Raw genomic sequence first — 19549 nt, forward strand, 5'->3', positions numbered from 1 at the left:
TAAAAGTAACTGAGAATGAAACGCTTTGGACATGACTTACATTGAACATGTGTATGCACACATTATACAGAGTCTATATATAGTACACAGTACACAACGGCACCTGCTGGATCGTTGTATAACATTTATTTCTTTGATGGGTACACACGATACATCATTAATCTACGATAGACATGTTGATATTGATTCAAAGAAACACTGTCTCTGATGTCTTTCTTTGAAAACCATTAATGAATAGCATTTCATCATCTAGCCTTTTCCTCAATTGAATGTGTGTACTCTACCAAACATGTTGAACATTTTGAAAAGAGAAACTTTCTGATTATAAACCATTTGTTGCTTAGTATCCCAAAACTTTGGGTATGAAATCTTGATTCAGATCAGCGAGCTTTGTTCGGCAGTTTACATGCATAAACCCCTTTTGAGCATTTTACTTTTTATTGAGTTCAAGGTTAGATGTCAAAAGTCTCAAGGCCGAATATATCAACAAACTGACTTTGATAACCGAAACTTCACGCTTAAAAGTAAATTTATTGCTTTTGTTTTAAGGCAAAAATACAATGTTAAGGTTGATTTAATCGCAATATCAGATACGGATGAATGATTTTGATACATCCGTATTATAGGCAATATTTCTAGACTGCCCGGTTTAAAATATTATCACAGCTCACCACTATGAACTTAAACGGAGACAAAATATTGAAGGCACTTGATATGAACTTATCCATATTGCATAGATAAATAAGATAGATTAGCCAACGGTTTATCCATTCATCTCTGGGGAATAGGCCACTCTACTTAATGTTATCAATTAAAGCTCCCATGGCAATTGTTTTTGCCAACAGTGTGATGTGATATTTTAGTATAAAGACCGTGATAAACGAAGAGTAGTCAGTTTCACGGCTCGGAAAATCCTATGTATGATTTGGATTATATTGTGAAAAATCAACAGCAGAGGTCAACTAAGGACGCGAGAGTGTGTGAATCATTACTCCAGGGACAAATCATCCGAATATGGACAGTGCTTATAACAACCCATGTGGATTTTTATCTCTCAATCCAGAATCATAGAGCAAACGATATTATAGAATACCAATGTCAATACACAACTCTACTGGTCAGTCAAGTACCAATTCTTGCCATCGTTTTTGTGTATGTACACGTACGATTATCACGCTTTACGTCAATAAAGTCATCTTCTGACAGAAGACACTTCCATTCTGATTTGCATCCAAAGATTGTCTGGAAATTTGTGTGTATCAAACAGTGATCATCATGCGATGGCGAGAAGGAGTACTCAGCGAGAACTAGGTGCCTGCCAGTAGAATAGCTGAAAAGGACATTCTCCGTTGCTACTATAATACTCTGTCGTAATGTTTTCAATGCCTTATGATTTTATTTGCTTTAAGCATATTGTATTGCTTTAAATAAATGGATTAGACATACCTTATAACATCTTATATATGTACAATGCTTGTCAAATGGACATAAGGCATCGGTCATGTGTCCGTAAACAATTTACATTTTCGACTTCTTCTCCAAAACCGATGAAGCAATTTCAATGAAATTTTGCACAAGCCTTCTAAGGCATAAAGCCAATCACAATTGTGAATTATATGGTCCCCACCCTCCAGGGGGCTGTGGGAGGGATCAAAAGATGTAAAATTGGATAAAAATTAAAAACTTTTCTTTTCCACTCACAGATGTGGTAGAATCAAATACTCTTCATTGATAGAAAGGTCTCAAGGCCATCTACAAAATTTGTGAATTATATGACCCTGTGGTCTCAGGTTTCACCCTGGGGAGGGGGTTAAGTTTACTATAGTTTAATATAGGGAAAAGACATTTTTGAGCATTATTTGGTCATTTATAATAGGAAATTAGTCAAATGTTGTCAGAAATATCCCTATGAAATGGCCATTGAATCATATTAACAAATTTTCCATGACTGACCCCAGGGGCCTTAGGGGCGGGGCCAAACGGGGTCAAATAGTCCAAAACTTCAAAAGTCTTCCTCTGAAATTCCGGAACTTGTAGAATCAAATACTCTTCATAGATGGAAAGGTCTTAAGGTCCATTACAAAAATTGTGAATTATATTACCCTGAGATCTCAAATTTTCCCTGGGGAGGGGGTTAAGTTTACTATAGTTTATATAGGAAACCACATTTTTGAACATTATTTGTTAAGTTGTCATAGGAAATTAGCTAATCTGGGTTAGAATTATTAGAATGAGATAGCATTTTAACGTCATATCCATATTGGTCCTGGCCGACCCCCAGGGGCCAGAGGGTCGGGGCCAAAAGGGGTCAAATTGGCTAGATCTTCAAAGATCATTCTTCTGAATTCACAGATTTGATGGAACCAAATACTCTTCAAAGATTCAAAGGTCTTAAGGCCCTTTACAAAATGTGTGAGTATCATGTCCCTGGGATCTTAGATTTTCTACTGGGGAGGGAGTCAAATTTACTGTAGTTTATATAGGAAAACACATTTACATTTTGTATGAACATTATTTGCTTAGTTTTAATAGGAAATGTGCCAAACTGGGTTAGAATTATTAGCCTGAAATATCATCTTAACACCATATCCATATTGGTCCTGGCTGACCCCCAGGGACCAGAGGGGCGGGGCCAAAATGGGTCAAAATGGCTAAAATTTAAAAAAAAAAAATCTTCTTCTGGATTCACAGGTTTGATAGAACCAAATAGTCTTCATAGATTAAAAAGTGAAATTTATAAAATCACTGACTGACTTCCAGTTTGGTTTTGTTGTTTAACGTAGGCAAAGCATAATGGAACTTTAAGCATAAGGTTTGGTAACATAATACACTATCAAAATATAAAACAAAAAATAAAAATTCTAATAGGAAGGTTCAAATTTAAAGTTTATTCTAATTCGTAAATACTTTTTACAAGGTGACCGTCAAGGCCTCTTGGGCCTCTTGGTTTTTTTTAAAGAAGACTTGATATATTAATCATTAGATATGGTAATCATTGTTTATCAGAACTCAGCTTAAGTATTTTTTCACTTGAAGTATTTTTTCATGGCAAGTGTTTTATGTGCTATTTCATTGATACAATACAATCAATCGGAAAACTGTATTTAATGATAAAGCGTACAATACTTTACTAGACTTTAACTTTGCAGTTATTGGTTGTCAATCAAGGGATATAACCAAATGTCTGTGTAAGAAAAGGTTATTCTTTGCATGACTTGTCCATAGAAAGAGTTTCTTAATTATTTACTGACATGTATTCCTTGAATAACAATAATAAATTGTACGGTTGAAACTTCACTATGTCGAATAATCTATTTTTTTTCAACAAGGAGATAACGCTAATCGACTATTCTACTATAAGCCTACAGTATGTGCCACTGTTAATACCAACTCTCTGTCTGCCCCTCCTCTTTCTCTTTCTTATTTCCCTTTCCCTTTCTCCTTTCTCTGTTTTTCTTTTCTGATGTTTTTGTTTTTCGTCGTAAAAAATAAAAATTACAAATTCTACGATAAATCATGATATTATGTTGTCAATAGATAAATACAGCCTTACATAACTATATATAATTGGCGTCTCACGTGTTTGTTTATACACTCCAGTGATGTGTTTTGTGTAAATTAAGTGACGCGTACAGATATGAAGTACAGTAAATATGACCTTAACCGCATGACTGCTTGACTGCTTAACCTTTAATTTTTATCGTGCATTTAAAAACATAAAGAAGCGTATTGCTTATGCTATTACAGCGATCATTCATCCGTAAGTTCTACACATATGTATTTATAGGCGTGTGTACAGAGAACTGGCTTCCCAGGACCCAGTACACATATGAACAGGCAAAGTCGCTATATCAAAACAATCGTTAGTATTGGAGCTACGTACGGTACTAACAAAACGTAAGTATATTGTGTACGCACTTTGTGTATGTAAGTAAGTAGCATAAATCTAATGTTTGATGCATATGGGGTATATATATTTGTACTTAGGTAATATGTTATTGAAGGAATGATGTTTTAAAACACATGTCTGAGTTACATCCTGCTCATTACTTATAGTGTCAATGAATGCACTAATACATTGTTGTCGTTTTAAAACACACATACAATGTAATTCCCGTGTATTCATGGTATGTAAACAAAACATATATGCTGTATTCAAGTAATGATGGCATTATCACCGGTGTTTGATCGATATTGTAGTCTAGGAGAAGTGTCAATTATTGATGAAGTACTATCTTACAATCTGGACCGTGATATTGATTTTAGGTTAAAACAATACTTGTCGACTCTTGTAAGACCAGTTTAATGTTATATATTTACAGTTTGCACTGACATGGACTCAATAACCATGCTTTCTAGTATTATCATTAGCAGTGCATAATGTTAGCACAACACGCGAGGCGATTCTATTGTTACGTGAATAGTCGATGGCGTAGCAACGTGGGTTTATGACCCCACTTTTGGCGGGAACATATGAATGACTCGATTCCAATCAGCTGTTCAATCGAATTCGTTGACGATGACGGGAGAGAAAAAATATGGGTATTTTAATAAAAAATATGCAACTGCCGCGGGAAAAAATAAAATTCATTTACTTGAAAAACTGTTAATATAAGGAATAGATGTTTATTTTGTTGAGGTTATGAGGGTAAAATGATAATGGAGCCCGTGTAAATTTTTTGTAAGCCGGCTTCGCCGGGGTTACATAATTTACACGTGCTCCATTATCATTATACCCCCATAACCTCAACAAAATAAACATCTATTCCTTAAATAGAAACATGAATAAAGTTTACATATCCCAAGTAGAGAATATGCCTCTCTAAAGAATCCCACTGCACCAAACTGAGGACAAAATATAATATAATAATTGTGCAAAATATAATATAATAATTGTGCATCCCTGTAATGCAACGTCATGTATAGGGCTTGACACACAATACACAGGTATAAGGTTACGTAGAGCAAGTATTATGCATATTGTCTGTACTGATTTTATAAAGAAACAAAAACCTGTCCGTCATAGAGCTTCTCACGTACTGTTTGCTTGTTTTGTTTCAAAAGTTTAGTTTGAGGTACATTGCTTACTGCAACAAATTCAATTTAAGCTATGTGAGGAAGTTCGTCTCCCCCCACATCGGTATATGTTAAGTATGACCCTTGCTTTTATGACATGGGATACTGAAGTATTTTAATGGTTTTCCCTTGCAATATTGCAAACTCTTGTCAATTTTATAGTGTTGTGATAGCTGTTAATAGGACATTAATTAAGCAAACAAACAAATCACACTGGCGGATACTATCAAAGACATTGAACAGCACACCCCACCAGCTATACATTTTTTGGACTTTTATCCTTTATCTGTGTCAGTTGGTAAACCACTGGTTAAAAATGTAATTCAAACCACACAAATTTTTTAATATTCGTACAATTACACAACATTTTTTTAAATAATAAAAATACATTTCGGCCTAAGCGAATAGTGAACCTATGTTGAGGTTATTGTTAATCACTCACACTGACAGCGTTGTTGAGAAACACAATGTCTTGTCTTAACGCAGATCAAGGATACACTGGAAACATTTCGAGGACGGCGAAGTAATATTAAGTATGAGTTTGTAAAATTGCCTTGATTACTGAGGACGATGGTCACCTAGACTCAGCATGGTATCCTAATCCCTTCATGTGACAAAGAGTTTGTAAATGTATTACTTGATGATGTAGTATAGACATTACCTAGATTACCGAGGATGGTGGACGATGGTCACATAGACCCAGCATAGTATCCTGATCCCTTCATATGACAAGTTCTATAGTGTTAACACTGTGTAGAACTAACCTGAATGAACTAAAGTACAGGGTGGATGGCCTACAAAATATATAAACCTTTCTTTTGGTAAGTGGTTCGTTCATGCCTGGATTAATCAGTTTGACACTGTACTTGTTATTGTATGCGCACAGCTGTCAATGTACTTAAAGTAACTTTGTGTGGTATCTTTATGTAACAATTTTTATAATATTTATTTTATTTTTTCCTTGTCTATTACCGGTATTGATTTTGGGAGATGTATACTAATGGCTGATTTTAAGGTGCTCGGAAATAACAAAATATTCAAATTGATGAAACGTAAAAGCTCTTTCATTTAATAATAACTGATTAAAAAACTCGCCTGATGTACTTTCATCGTATCTGGCACGGCCATGGGTGAAGCAGCTGTATGGTGTGGTTTATTTTTAAGTAACCAGGACACATTTTCACCAACTTAACTTTACCTAAAGGGAAAATTAACTTCAAATTTACCTTAACTTAAATGTTTACATAGGGAAGCATTTACCTTAAAATATTTTCCTTAACTTCTTTTATGCTTTTCAACGGAGAATTTTAAATGAAGGAATTCCCTAAGTTTAAGAAATTAATGATGAATCTGGGTCATAATGTATTTAATCTGTTGTAGAATGTTTCTAGAAGCTTAAATCACATCGTAACACATACACCCTCAACCATATGGTTTTTATATCAAAACCAGCTGTTACAGGTTATCATAAAGAACCATAATACATACGAGATCGTTAATATTTTTTTGCTGAATAGGAATATAAAGTACATGTATATAGGTACAGTAATGTGTATTGGGTTGCTCTAAATAAGGTGACACTATGAAATCCACATCATCATACCATGTCGATTTGCATTTCTTTTCACACTTCAGACGTGAGAACGACTTCGAAAGAATAGGGAGATCAGTTTTCTACATAAACGCGTTTCAACAAGATTTTAAATAGGCCATTTACCACAAAAAATATCACAATACACAAAATTCACACGACTTATTTAACAGTATATTAATGTTTATATATAACGTAGATATTTACTCTAAACGTAATAGAGTATAGGACGAAAAGAAAATAGCACAATATCGGAGTTCTCTAGATCAAGACAACCCAGTATGATTTGTTTATCATTAAGCGTTGATTGCTATGATAGAAAGTAAAACTACGTAATCGTAGCTACACGATATGTATCACCGAAGAAGTTGAATTTAACAGGTGTGAATAGCAAAACATGATAGATGAAATTATATATAGCAATTAGTGACCTTATTCATTTTCTATAAGCACTATGTTTGTGTATATGACGATGTATAAGTAAATAATAAAGAGAAACGCCAGAAAATAAATTTTGTTTGGTAATGGATGACCTCGAAAGTATATCTGGTGAAATGCAAGATCTCAACAGCAATTAACATTTATCAGTTCAAACATATACATATACAAATGTATAGTGTGCTCTATAATTCGGTCCTATCTGTTGAATTATTCTGAACTATGACTTTTATTCAGATGTCAAAGAAATCGAACGATACACTGTATATGTACATATGTCGTATAGAGATCTGCTCTAAGAATATATACTTCACGTGTGTTCTGACCTGATCACGTGCCCCAGCTTACCATTTGCATGTCTTCACGTGTTAGACCTCTGATCAGGACGTGTTATCCCATTCATGGGATCCTGACCTAATGACAAAATTCACACATGCTGACGTATTTATAGCCATGTCATGAAGTTATTCCTAAGGTATTCAGACCTAACACACACTCTACCTAACGAAAAAAAAATTGTGCGTTGCTATGTTTAATTCACAGATATTTATAGATCAGGATTACATAGGGATTAGTACTTTTATCTTAGCATAACATGAAGTGCAACGGCAACATAATTATCGGATATACAGCAAACACTTCACATTTTGATTTTTTCATAAAACAATAGAAGAAAAACAACTTGTTTTTTAATGTTAGTTTAAAAGAATCTGTATTCTCAATCCTGATTATTCTCAATTCCAGGTAACATTTTCGGTAATCCAGTTCTTCCTATCTAAAACGTTTCAGAGTCAAATGGAAAAAGAACAAGAACGTTTTATCCACAACATTGACCATGGAGCAGATTCGACATATCACCAAAGAATCGACAAGGACAGCACACATGAAACGATCGGATATCGGCAGCCGCTGTGCCAGAAACTCCGAGAGAACAGGAGGTTCCGTGCCAAATTCACTTACAGTATTGTTCAGTGTTTCTCCTACATGCTGCTGGTAATTAAAGCTAACCTTTTATCTAAAACAAAACCAAAAAAACCCATAAAATATGGTATTCATTGATTTGTCTTTGAAATTACGTCTTACAATTGCACATGACCTCAACCGATGTAACTACATTTAGTTGTTGACAAACACAGAATTCTGAACAGGTGTTCTATCTACTTACACACTCATAAAACATGCACTAAAAGAACTGTAAGGCTCAGTTACACCAGGCCAAAAACAATATGTCTGTTTAAGGTTACCCGACCGACCCTAATTTTGTTTCCACTTATAAAAATATCGGGATTTCGATCTCAGACTCCGGTTCCGGACATTACTTAGAATGAAAGACACTAAAAAATATCGTGACCTACCGACCCTATTATTTGCCAATGTAACCCTAAACAGACATATATAATTTTTTTGGCCTCAAAACAAATTTAAGTTGTAACTACAAATCTATGTGTTAACCATTCCAAACAGGTGTCTATTCATGCTCAGTGACCATACGTTTCTGTCGAATTCTAAACAATATAATCCTCATTGGAAATTTTGGTTAAGTGAACCTTTGTTTAGCTTGATCTGATATATCAGGTGTGCTATACATCCACAACAAATGATGGTTATGTACTAATTAACGTTGTATTGTTTATAATATTTAGGGTTGGATGAAAGCACAAATTGGACCCTCATTTGCTGATATTCTCCGTATTGCTGACGCAAGTCTCGAACAAGGGGGGATAATTCGAACTGTCTACTACGTGGGTGTGGTATTAGGATGTCTGGCCTGTGCTGTGCTGTTTCTCCGTATACCAACACCTCTCCTGTCCGCCGCCATCTTTGCTGTAGCGAGTGTAGATATCGCTGCAATCCCATGGTGCTCTAATTTTACCGCAATGACGATAACGCATTTCATACAAGGGTGGTGTTTTGGGATATATGATACAAGTAAGTTGAAACAGCATTAACGTCATAAAGAGACAAGATCGCAACATCGTCTGAAAAGGTCAATTATTATGTAAAATGATTTTCAGGAATTGTTTCCATCTTGTATATAGGAAACATCCTTATGTGTATGATGTGGATGCTCGTAAAAGTAAAAACGATATGGACCACAAATATTTTTTTAGATGCAAACGTTTAATATTATCCCGTCTTCTTAAACATATCAAGTTGCGATTTCTTTTTTGGCCATACTCCCGTACAATTAAACTGAATTACTTCATAAAGTTGTCATACAAAGAATGCCGTTCAAAGAAGCTTTACTGTTGTTTTGTCCATTTATGACTGAAAGTTTGTGATACAACAATTAGTATTAACAAATGGCACTTGTCCTGATGTCTAATGACATACGAGGATTTATATTCTAGACTGCTGATAAAGTCTATAAATTGTTTGGAATTTACATGTACTTAATCTCTGTTCTTACTATTTTCAGTTACTTTTGCTGAAGCAGTTCGGATATGGAAGAACCATTCAAAGTCGTATATGCAAGTAGTGGCCTTTGGATTTTCTTTAGCATCTGTGTTATCCCCGCTAGCTTCGGCACCATTTCTCACCGAGAAAAAGTACCAGTCTATGCCTTCATCAAACTTCACACAACAGGATATATCCAACATGTCATATGAGACAAATTCGTCAGTACATACTCAGCTAACGTTGGAACATGATCAAATATGGGTAGAAATAGAACCCGAAACTTCAAATTTCTATATAGCTTACACTATAACAGCGAGTTTGACTTCTATAGCATGTGTATTGCTCTTTACAGTTTGGATTCTATATCGTGACCAATTTAGGATTGAATATACTAATGAAACAAAGACGACTGAAGCAGACGAATCAGTGAAAGAGCAAAGCCATGACCAGCTGGAAAATAAGCCAATGCTAACTCCTAAACGGAAAGTATTAAATCTAATAATGATGTCTGTACTGTTTGGAGTCTATACGTCTGTTGACTATACGTTTACAGACTATCTGACTCTGTATTGTGTCCGGCAGCTATATTGGTCAACACAAGATGGCGCTTTCTTGACTTCAATCGTTTTTGTAGCATCCGTGACCAGCAGGTTTTCTGCTATTTTCTTAGTACGGGTATTACGTTTAGATATTTATATGGGGATACTGTTATGCATTTTGATAGGTTCGTTGATAGGAATGGTATTTATTGCTCATACTATGTGGAGTCCAGGCATGTGGGTGTGTTGTGCTTTTATTGGCGTAGCCACTGGACCTATTCCGGGAGCTTTGGTGTCTTGGACGAACGAAAGCTTTGTCCCTGTTACAGGAAAGGTGTCGTCTGCTCTGCTGGTTTCCGCGTTTATTGGCGCGACAATCAACCCGCCAATATTGAGTCATCTCTTCTCAGAAGCAGCTGTTTGGTTCACATATCTGTTCACTATTGAAAGTATTTTGACATTTCTTATTTTCATTTTTGCTTTCATACTTTCACGGAGTTCAAAATCGTCATAGATCATCAAATCATGATTTTAAATCATAAACACATATCAATTTCTGAATACATGGATTACTGTTGTGATATATTTATTATATCTTAATAATTATTTAAGATTATATCTGAATACATGGATTACTGTTATGTATTATATTTTAGATTTTATGTGGGAATATTAAACTTGAAAAAGATAAATTCCATCACACTTTATATAGAAATGTGTTTAGATTATATTTGTACCTCAACAATAGACAGGTTTATGTATAACAGCCTTTATAGTTGTACCCGTTTGTCCAAAAGTGCTGACTTTCTGGAAAACAAAATTGACACTCTTTTACAAATCTCTGAAAACTCAACAGATCAAGAAATCACTGTATAGCCTACAAGTTTGATTCCGTGATTTTGCGAGGATGAATTACGATTTGCCAATCAAATGAGGAATTATTGTAGATATATTTTAAGATATGCAAATGGTTGGAAGTGGGGACAAGACAATAACTATGACACATCCTTTTTATCTTTAAAGACAGAAATGTTTTATGCAGTGTTCAAAGCAAATTATTCATCAGAACTGGTACAGTTATTGAAGTAATACATCAAGGTAAAAACCCGCAGAAGATTTTAAAGTGAAGTATAAGCATATCACATGTATGTGTAACAAAATAATTAACTTGACGCTACTCAATCAGATTGGAACACTTATTGAAGAAAATATAAAAATGATAATAATAAATAATAAAAATAAATTCTAGCGTGTACTTGTGATTTTTCTCTTGACATTCCACAAATAGATGCCTGCAGTTTTAATTTCATGATCTGTTAACTTATCAACAGTGCATATATTTACATATGTATATGTAAAGACTTTGAAGCATGCCCGGTCCAACTCTGTGTTTCAGCAGGTGTGATTACCCAAAATGGAACACATTCTAAATAAAGTTTGATTAATAAATGCACAGACATGATAAAGAATGTTTGAATTCATTTAAAGAAAGTTCAAACATTATTTAGTTTATTGAAGTCACACATCTGTCAAAAATATTCCATTCAGCAATTGTTTTCTTGTTTTAAAAATATACGGTGTTTTAGGGTTGTCGCATGATGTTGTTCTCCGGAGTTTTTGACAAAATTTGTCACAGTTACTATTCAGCACGATATTTTTTAGTATTTGTTCCGGACAGTTTTGTATCGCCATCGATTCTGTATCGTATGTTTATGCATTCCATTTTGGATAGCGTTCCAATTATGGTAGTGTCAAATTAATCTTTTATTAGACATTGAAGATGTTCCACCGCCGACAGAGTATATACGATATTCATCATTTGAACAATAATTTGAGTTTAATCGTGTATATATAAAATTACTTATCACAAAAAATAATATATACTAATTTATTTTGCATTTGGTGCATGCGTAATCAGTACTTCATTCCATATAAGATATATAATGCCACGGAATTTTTTCGGAATGCAATTAATTATTTGTCATATTTTTAACTTTAAGTAAAATAAGAAGCTCAAAATTTTCAAAGGTGGGAATGGCTTAAAGTAACTAACATTTGTAACTGAATAAAAATACTCAATCGTCTGCTTCTGTTTTTGATGGTGAAAAAATATCATTGGTCAGCGGTGGAGCATCTTTAACCTATGAACCTTTAACACTAACAAATAATAAAAGATGAATAAACAATATCAAGTTTAGTTTTGCGAGTTTTAATCGGCGAATAGAGGCGATAGCTTCTAAGAAAATATCAAAATCCCCTGATTTATGTTCCTCAGTTGCCCAGCCAAATTAAAAAATGGAAAGCGCTGAAAAGGGGAATGACTTCCTTTCATTTTGATAAAGCGCTGAAAAGGGGGAATGACTTCCTTTCATTTTGATAACTCAGTTAAATCCGTAATTCGATTAAAGTTATATAATGAAAGGTCGTGAACAATTACATTGAAATGTAAACGATAATTTTCTGAACAGGAAGAACGTTTTTAAGTTCCATAACATCTTTAAACTTATTCATTTTCTACCAAATTATTGAGCCAAATAAACAATTTCAATCAATGTAATCCAATATGTCTGAAATGTTTTCCAATATGTTATGAAACCATGAGATATGGCGATGCAGCAGAAACATTTTTCTTAGAGACACTGTAACCATTGTTTTTGGAATTGTTCAAAATTCTGGTCTATATCATCATAAGTATAGCGCTACTAGATGAAATACCCGCTTCGATGATGCAAAATAGCAAAACCACAAAAGAGTCCATTACATACCCAACCACAACTGGACTGACCAATGCCCCGCCAAATGACGTTACTAAAAGATATGGCGCAGCTTTACCGTAACTCGGAATTTTTAAAAATATTTAAATCTTCTCCATCGGGTCCTATACCACTAAAAAGCATTACTGAGTTAAAGTCAGCATATGCAAAAAATAAAATAACCTTCTCCCTGTGCAATCTATCATTTCTCACGCCACATCGTTTTTCATGTCATCACATGATGTCATGGAGGTCATATGACACTAGTGATATGTTAAAAACTATTTCAAAGAGTCAACTCGCATGGTAACAGTCAGATTTTGTGGAAGTAACTTCTATTCAAGGTTTATAAGTTATTCATTGGATTAATTCCAGGACAATATTTGATAGAGTTGTCTCTCCTGAAAGAATGTCGTGCGTAATAGAAAAAAACATTAAGACTTGGTATGATAGAAAAATAACAAATTTAATTTGACGACTCTTGACAAGCAATCACTTCATGAGTTCTTCTAGTCCACTCCACATTATAAACCTTTGGATGGGGATTATCCTCAACAGAGAATTATGTCACGGATGGATGCACGATAACGCCACCACATGGTAAAGGTGTATCTCTTTGGACGTTGAGCATGGTCAATTTTATTACATTCAGTGAAATAAATACACTGATTATCTATTACTTACATCTAATTGTATGTAGTGAAATGAACGCCTTCACTTATTGGTTAAAATAGATATACATAATGTGATCATTTTAATATTTGCTCTGTTATTATTCTGACCACAGTTTTCGAAACTATTTGGAAACCACAGAATATCGCGATGCAACAGAAACATTGGTTTTTTTTCTAAAATATTTTAGTAATATTATTTCCTATATTTTCCGAATTTTTCAAAATTCTGGTATATATCAGCATAAGTAAAACACAAACAGATGAAATACCCGCTTTGATGATACAAAAATAGCAAAACCACAAGAGAGTAAAATTCTCCATTAAATACCCAACCAAAACTGGACTGATCATCGCCCCGCCAAATGATGTCACTAAAAGGAATGCTGCAACTTTGCCGTAGATTGGAATTAAGTTTTCATTTACCCAACTCAAAAATACTGGCCATATAATACCTAAAGGAATTCCTACAAGACAGACAGACAACCAAATCCCTATATCAGCTTTCATCCGTGCATTAATATACATTGATATCAAACCTACTATGCACGTGATGCAGGCAGAAAGATTAAGTGTGTGCGATTTAAATCTGTGAACTATGAAAATACCACCTAATCGTCCTACAAGAGTCGCAAAAAATACAACTGACGTCAACATTGCAGCATCCGCCTTTGTCCACAGCAGATACTGGACGCAGAACGCTGATAAGTATCCACCAAATGTGAAATCCATAGCGGTGATGGCAGACGAAAAGACCCCTATATTTATAACTTGAAGGTACTTTAGCAACATCGGTAGAGTGCCAATAAACTCTCGACTGTTTTGTTTTTTAGTTTTTTCGTGACTGGCTCCTGATTTGAAAAATAATACCACAAATGGTATGGCAACAACACAAGCGATTCCAGACGAGATGAAATAGGCGATATAGAGACGGGAGTCTTGTTGATTAGCATAAAATGTATGATGGTAATCACTCGTGTTACTAAAGTTTAGGTTCGTAGTGGTCATTTCATGTTCGTATGTTACCATTGATGAGTTAACTAATGACTGGTTTAGTACTGACAAGTTCCTACTGTTGTCAGTATTGGGTTGTAGTAAGAACGGCGCAGTTGCAAATGGCGCCAGTAATCCCGATATAGCGAACGAGGCTGCCAAAAGTTGAAGATATGAACGTCCTCTGGCGGTAGGTCCCCAAATTGTTACAGCTTCCGATGTGATTGCTGAAGGAAAAAACGAAATATTGAACAGATAAGTACATAATGTATTTTTAGAATTGGTTATCATGCATGTCAAAGTATCCTAATGCCTACGTTGTCAAATGACAAATACTAGTATATTTTTTTTTCGCATATTGAATATTTCTGTACTTTAAATCCTTACAGAATAAATGATTGAATTTGTTGATTTTAGATTTTAAAATATGTGACGAATTATCAGCAAAATTGTAACCTTATAATTTGTATTAATATATTTTATGAGCTATTGTGATAAATAGAAAAACACATCTTCTATGAAACAAAGAGAAATAAGATACTGTAAACTAAAGCGCAATCAAATTTTAGGGCAAATGCGAAAAAACTGAAAATTAGGATTTATTAGCACAACTCGGTGGTGCAATACCAAAAATACCTGTGAATAACGCTTCAAAGACTGTACGAAAAGTGTTAAAATAAAAATACTCCTAAAGTAAGTGCGTGTAAAGTATGTCGAGGATGAGGTCAGATGTAAATATGATTTATGCAATAAAAGGTGTTATGGCATCAAATTCATGATTTATCTTTAAAACTTTTAAAAACATCCTCTCACCCACGTCCAGGACGCCTCCAGATATACCTTGTAGAAGATGAGCCCCGACCATTAACTCGTACTGGTAACACCATGGAATAACACCCACAACGATTCCGTGAACTGTGATCGAAATAACAAATATCAAATATTTGTTTACTTTCGAATATATGAATCCCGCCAAAATCGAACCACTCATACGACCGGCGTAGTATGACGTCATAAAACCAGACCCAGATTTTAAATCAGTTCCGGTTATATAAAGTAGGTCTAGAAAAGCCGGTCCAAGCTGTCCCTTTGTCCATCCCTGAAATGTAAATTATCATTAAAATTACACCGCATTGAGTAAAGAAACAGTTCCTGTTTGAGGAAATTATGATGACTATTATGAAACTACAATGATGAAGGTTCATTCACCATGCATCTATATACTGGGTTAGTATTCATAAGGCGTTTATTTAATGGTCGCTTCGCAAGTCTAACATTAATTTGGTTTGGTTTATTGGACGGAACATCATGCTAATTAATTAAACAATTAAGATGTGATGCATGTATTATGTTTTTGGTACATTCCTGTTGTAATAATTCAACTCTTGCCCTTTTTGTGTTGTTGTTTGGTTTGATTTAGTGTTACGTCCTATTAACAAGCATTATCATTAAAGGAAGTGGAAGGTTTGTTGGTGAAGAAAAGACGCAGTATCCGGAGAAAAACCACCAACCATCATTAAAGGAAGTGCAAGTACATCTTGCAACTTACACGATCTTGCCATCCAGAGATAGACGACTTGTGGTAATATGTCGAGTCACTTTCACCACTCGGCCACCGTGGCCCTATTTTGATGATGCTAGAGCGTACATATATATTAATTTCGTCTAAGTAAATATCAAATGAAAACTCTTTGTGGGTGTCATAAATCAACAATTATTAAATTATTCAAAACTTTTCTCTGGGCAGCTCAACATAATTTAATTCATATTATACAGGTATACATTTATGTACATAGGTCATAAATAATGTAACTGAATACCAATGACTTAAATTTTGTTATTGGAGTCATATACATACCAATATCATAAAAGCCGAAGCAACAAGAAAGCTTTTGACAAGTTTGAATCTGGTTTGTTTGCTATGTTGTAATTCACTTATTAAAGATTTCCTAACGTGTGGAACTCCAGAATCCTTGCTCACGGTGATCAGTTCTATTTCCTTTCTTTTGGGAATTCCATTTCCCCCATCCTTCCGTTCCTCTAGAAAAGGCTCCTTATAACATCCTGAATCGGACAACAGCAAACCCGGCTCTGATCCATTTTCTTTGTCATCCCCTTTCCCCTTTTCCATTAGCTAGATTTCGAAGCGACTTGCTTTCCTGAAAGAGACGGCATCAATGCAGCTTCATTTATAATTATATTATCATTCACATAGACCATATATAAATGTACTTTGGATATGCGGTCGGTACATTTGCCATTAAAGCTACAAACCTAAATCGAAACGGCTTATTTTAATTAATGTTAAATTCAATTGAAAATATTGTTTGAGCATTTATCTTTGAATTTAAATTTGAAATTAGTTTACATATGTAGCAATTGTCGACATTCCTGACGTTATTAGTTTACGCTCATAACAGATCGACTGATCATCACTTCCTAAAGAATTTTTAATATATTAATTAAATAATGTTATTCCCTACCTGGTCTTAATTAACGCGCAATACTTAGTTGACTATCACTACATACGGCAAAATAAACCTGAATTGTTAACATATACTATATTACACTAGACATGGCATCTGACATTCTTGTACTCAAGTCAACATCAGTTCGTTATGCATTGAGTTAAGTATGAATCATACATGCCAGCTTTTCATTATGTACTTGCATATATTCATATTGACAAAAGGGTTCCATAAATATGATACTGATACAACAGAAATACAAATCTTCGAAATTATTTTATACTTACAATAATTTTGTGTCTGTCAAGGCCTTTGGGATTTAATCTTGAGGGCTATTCATGTGAAGATAAAAATTTTAAATTTGTACCTGATAACGCAAAAGGCTTTGACCTAGGTCACTATATACGATAAAACAGTCTACATCTATGGCATTTGGTTTGAATTTACCTAACGTCTTTTCCCCAGTTAGGGAGATTGCAGATGGGCGTTTTGTCAAGATGAGTTAAGATATCTGTAAAACCGCTGTTAGAGATAACATATAAAACGTTAAAAAGCAAACACAAAATCACAAAAACGTAAGACAATGGCATAACTCTCTCAAGTCCATAAACGTCCTATTAAGGATCTGCTCTTGTAAGATTTAATTTTTCGTATCAACATTAATCAAATAGTTTTCGTGATTTTCAAATAAGACCCTTGTTTGTAGGAAGGTACCATATATAGACAGTATGCCAAAGAATATGTTTCCGTTGTTTGCAGTTTTTTTTATAATGTTTATATGGCATCATACATGTTTGTCTATCCTTTGGATGATTTTCACAGCTTAAGTCATCACACATTATGGTTTTCAATAAAGTACTGAAAAAACATTACACGTCAAAAGTTGCACCTAGTTATGACACATATAACTTAACCCAATGACCAATTTGGAGGCCATTTTGAAAAAGTACATTTCACCTTTTTTCACTTCATTTTTTTTTTTATCTTAAATCGCCTGGGTGACAACATGTTTAGCAATATCAAGTTCACTTTTGTTGTAAATCCTTTCAAGAATCACTGGTATAAAATATTAAGCATAGAATTTATAGCCTATTTTTATTTCATTTTATATTTTAATGCAGTTAACGTAATACGAATTTTAGCAAGGAGTGCTGAAAAAAAATTGTATTAAGACAATAATCAAGCAAATTGACCCCCTTTTTCTATATTGGACTGTCGAGTTTTGGAAAAAAGTTAGTCATCGGAACTTTTTTGTCAATCTGACAAAAATTGTAAAAGAGGTATTCTATATTCCAGTTCTGGTGGTATTGGTAACATGTACTGCTATTCTGAGAAAAAAGACTGGGTTGACTGTGGAATATTATTCTTTTCTAAAAGAAAATAGTGATCTTGCCAAGTTTGTGAATATTAACCCTTATCAGACAACCAATATGAAAAAAAAAATTGCGTGTGCGGTCAAAACAGTGAAATTCTGGTAAAATCACAATTTGCGTTAAATTGCTGAAAATCAAGCACATCACTATATATTATCTTTATTCCATTTTCTACTTTGGTATAAACGCCCGTGTCAAAAAAAAATATATCAGTAAAAACGTTAGCCAAAGGACAATCTCAGTGGAGAAATTAATATCCTGAAAAGCCCATTTAATGACGGTCTCCCATATACGTTAGTACATATATAAGTATATACTTGTATGTTGAGTGCATCTGTTCTGTAAGACAAAGCTATGTTTGTGTTGTCTCCTTGAACTTGCTTTGACATTTTATTCGACTTAAAATGTGATCGATATTTGTTGATAAGCATGGTAGCCTTATTTCAGTCGCCAAAGTATATGTGTTCGTATTTGGTTTTTTTTTAAACTTATCTATTGTACATATGTATGCTCTATCGGCGAAATAAAATGCAGTTTTCAATTTTCCTCAGTTTTGATCATTTCACTCAATACTAACTAATCAGAACCCATCATTTACAGTGAAAAGATCGTTTTGTCGGGAACAGCTTTTCAAAATATCACCCAAAATAAAATACTTCCTTCATCTTTCAAACAATAATAATTATATTTGTCTTAACTAGTTTTAGAATTTTATTATTTTTATGTTACATGTATTTTTCTTCGAAATTTGCGCCCCGTGTGTGGAAATAAATTAGTTAGCAGAAACTAATTAAAGGGTAAGTAAATATGTGTCGCGGTAGATTAAAAAAAAATGTGATAGTATCAGTAAGCCTAGTCTAGACTACGACAGTCATAAATATGTAAGAAATTGATTATTTCTTTTATGAATAAGAGGTACATGTATATTTTATTTCGTGAAGTTAGCTTTTATATTTTCCACTCGTTCTTTGCACGTACCGAAAACTGTGTGCGTATATCGTGCAAACATCGTGCGCACAACTGTTCGTTGTGGAATACAGATAGAAAACATCTGACCAATCAGAGGTCTGCAAAGACTTCCTTTGAAGACTACAGAGGGAGTGATGCCCAAGCACACAGCAAACCACAGTGTACCGTTATACGGTTATTGTATGTGCATCAGAGGACTAGAATATCTGTTCTATAACTTCTGTTGCCGTTAGATTTACTATGGGATAGTCAAGAGGTTGGATACAACGACAATAATA

At 34.2% G+C, this 19549-nt stretch overlaps 2 protein-coding genes across 3 annotated transcripts; one reads left to right on the plus strand and one right to left on the minus strand.

Moving 5' to 3' along the window:
* The first annotated feature begins 3798 nt into the window (after positions 1-3798).
* Positions 3799-11828, plus strand: LOC138314521 (major facilitator superfamily domain-containing protein 4A-like). 2 transcript variants are annotated; one of them, XM_069254898.1, is made up of 4 exons: positions 3799-3897; positions 7895-8098; positions 8749-9034; positions 9525-11828. In XM_069254898.1, exons 2-4 carry the CDS (start codon positions 7901-7903, stop codon positions 10556-10558), a joined length of 1518 nt encoding a protein of 505 aa, XP_069110999.1. In that variant the 5' UTR covers positions 3799-3897; positions 7895-7900; the 3' UTR covers positions 10559-11828. The 2 variants fall into 2 exon arrangements, with proteins under 2 accessions (XP_069110999.1, XP_069111000.1); XM_069254899.1 differs by having other exon boundaries at positions 3817-3897; positions 7850-8098.
* Positions 11829-13244: 1416 nt separating this feature from the next.
* On the minus strand, positions 13245-17958 carry LOC138316887 (sodium-dependent glucose transporter 1A-like). Its single transcript, XM_069258534.1, has 4 exons — positions 17217-17958; positions 16320-16620; positions 15275-15560; positions 13245-14688 (listed from the first exon to the last, which is right to left on the minus strand). Exons 2-4 carry the CDS (start codon positions 16590-16592, stop codon positions 13646-13648), a joined length of 1602 nt encoding a protein of 533 aa, XP_069114635.1. The 5' UTR covers positions 16593-16620; positions 17217-17958; the 3' UTR covers positions 13245-13645.
* Positions 17959-19549: the final 1591 nt, after the last annotated feature.

Source organism: Argopecten irradians, chromosome 2, assembly GCF_041381155.1.
Source record: "Argopecten irradians isolate NY chromosome 2, Ai_NY, whole genome shotgun sequence".
In the NCBI taxonomy this organism is placed as follows: Eukaryota; Metazoa; Mollusca; class Bivalvia; order Pectinida; family Pectinidae; genus Argopecten; species Argopecten irradians.

Bases quoted from the DNA above. Each gene is read 5' to 3' on its own strand.
- LOC138314521 (XM_069254898.1), top strand. From the start codon at position 7,901: ATGGAAAAAGAACAAGAACGTTTTATCCACAACATTGACCATGGAGCA. The intron at 8,099-8,748 runs GTAATTAAAGCT...TATAATATTTAG, and splicing joins GTTTCTCCTACATGCTGCTG to GGTTGGATGAAAGCACAAAT. The intron at 9,035-9,524 runs GTAAGTTGAAAC...TACTATTTTCAG, and splicing joins TTTTGGGATATATGATACAA to TTACTTTTGCTGAAGCAGTT.
- LOC138316887 (XM_069258534.1), bottom strand. From the start codon at position 16,592: ATGGAAAAGGGGAAAGGGGATGACAAAGAAAATGGATCAGAGCCGGGT. The intron at 15,561-16,319 runs GTATGTATATGA...TTTACATTTCAG, and splicing joins CTTCGGCTTTTATGATATTG to GGATGGACAAAGGGACAGCT. The intron at 14,689-15,274 runs GTGAGAGGATGT...TTTTTCCTTCAG, and splicing joins TGGAGGCGTCCTGGACGTGG to CAATCACATCGGAAGCTGTA.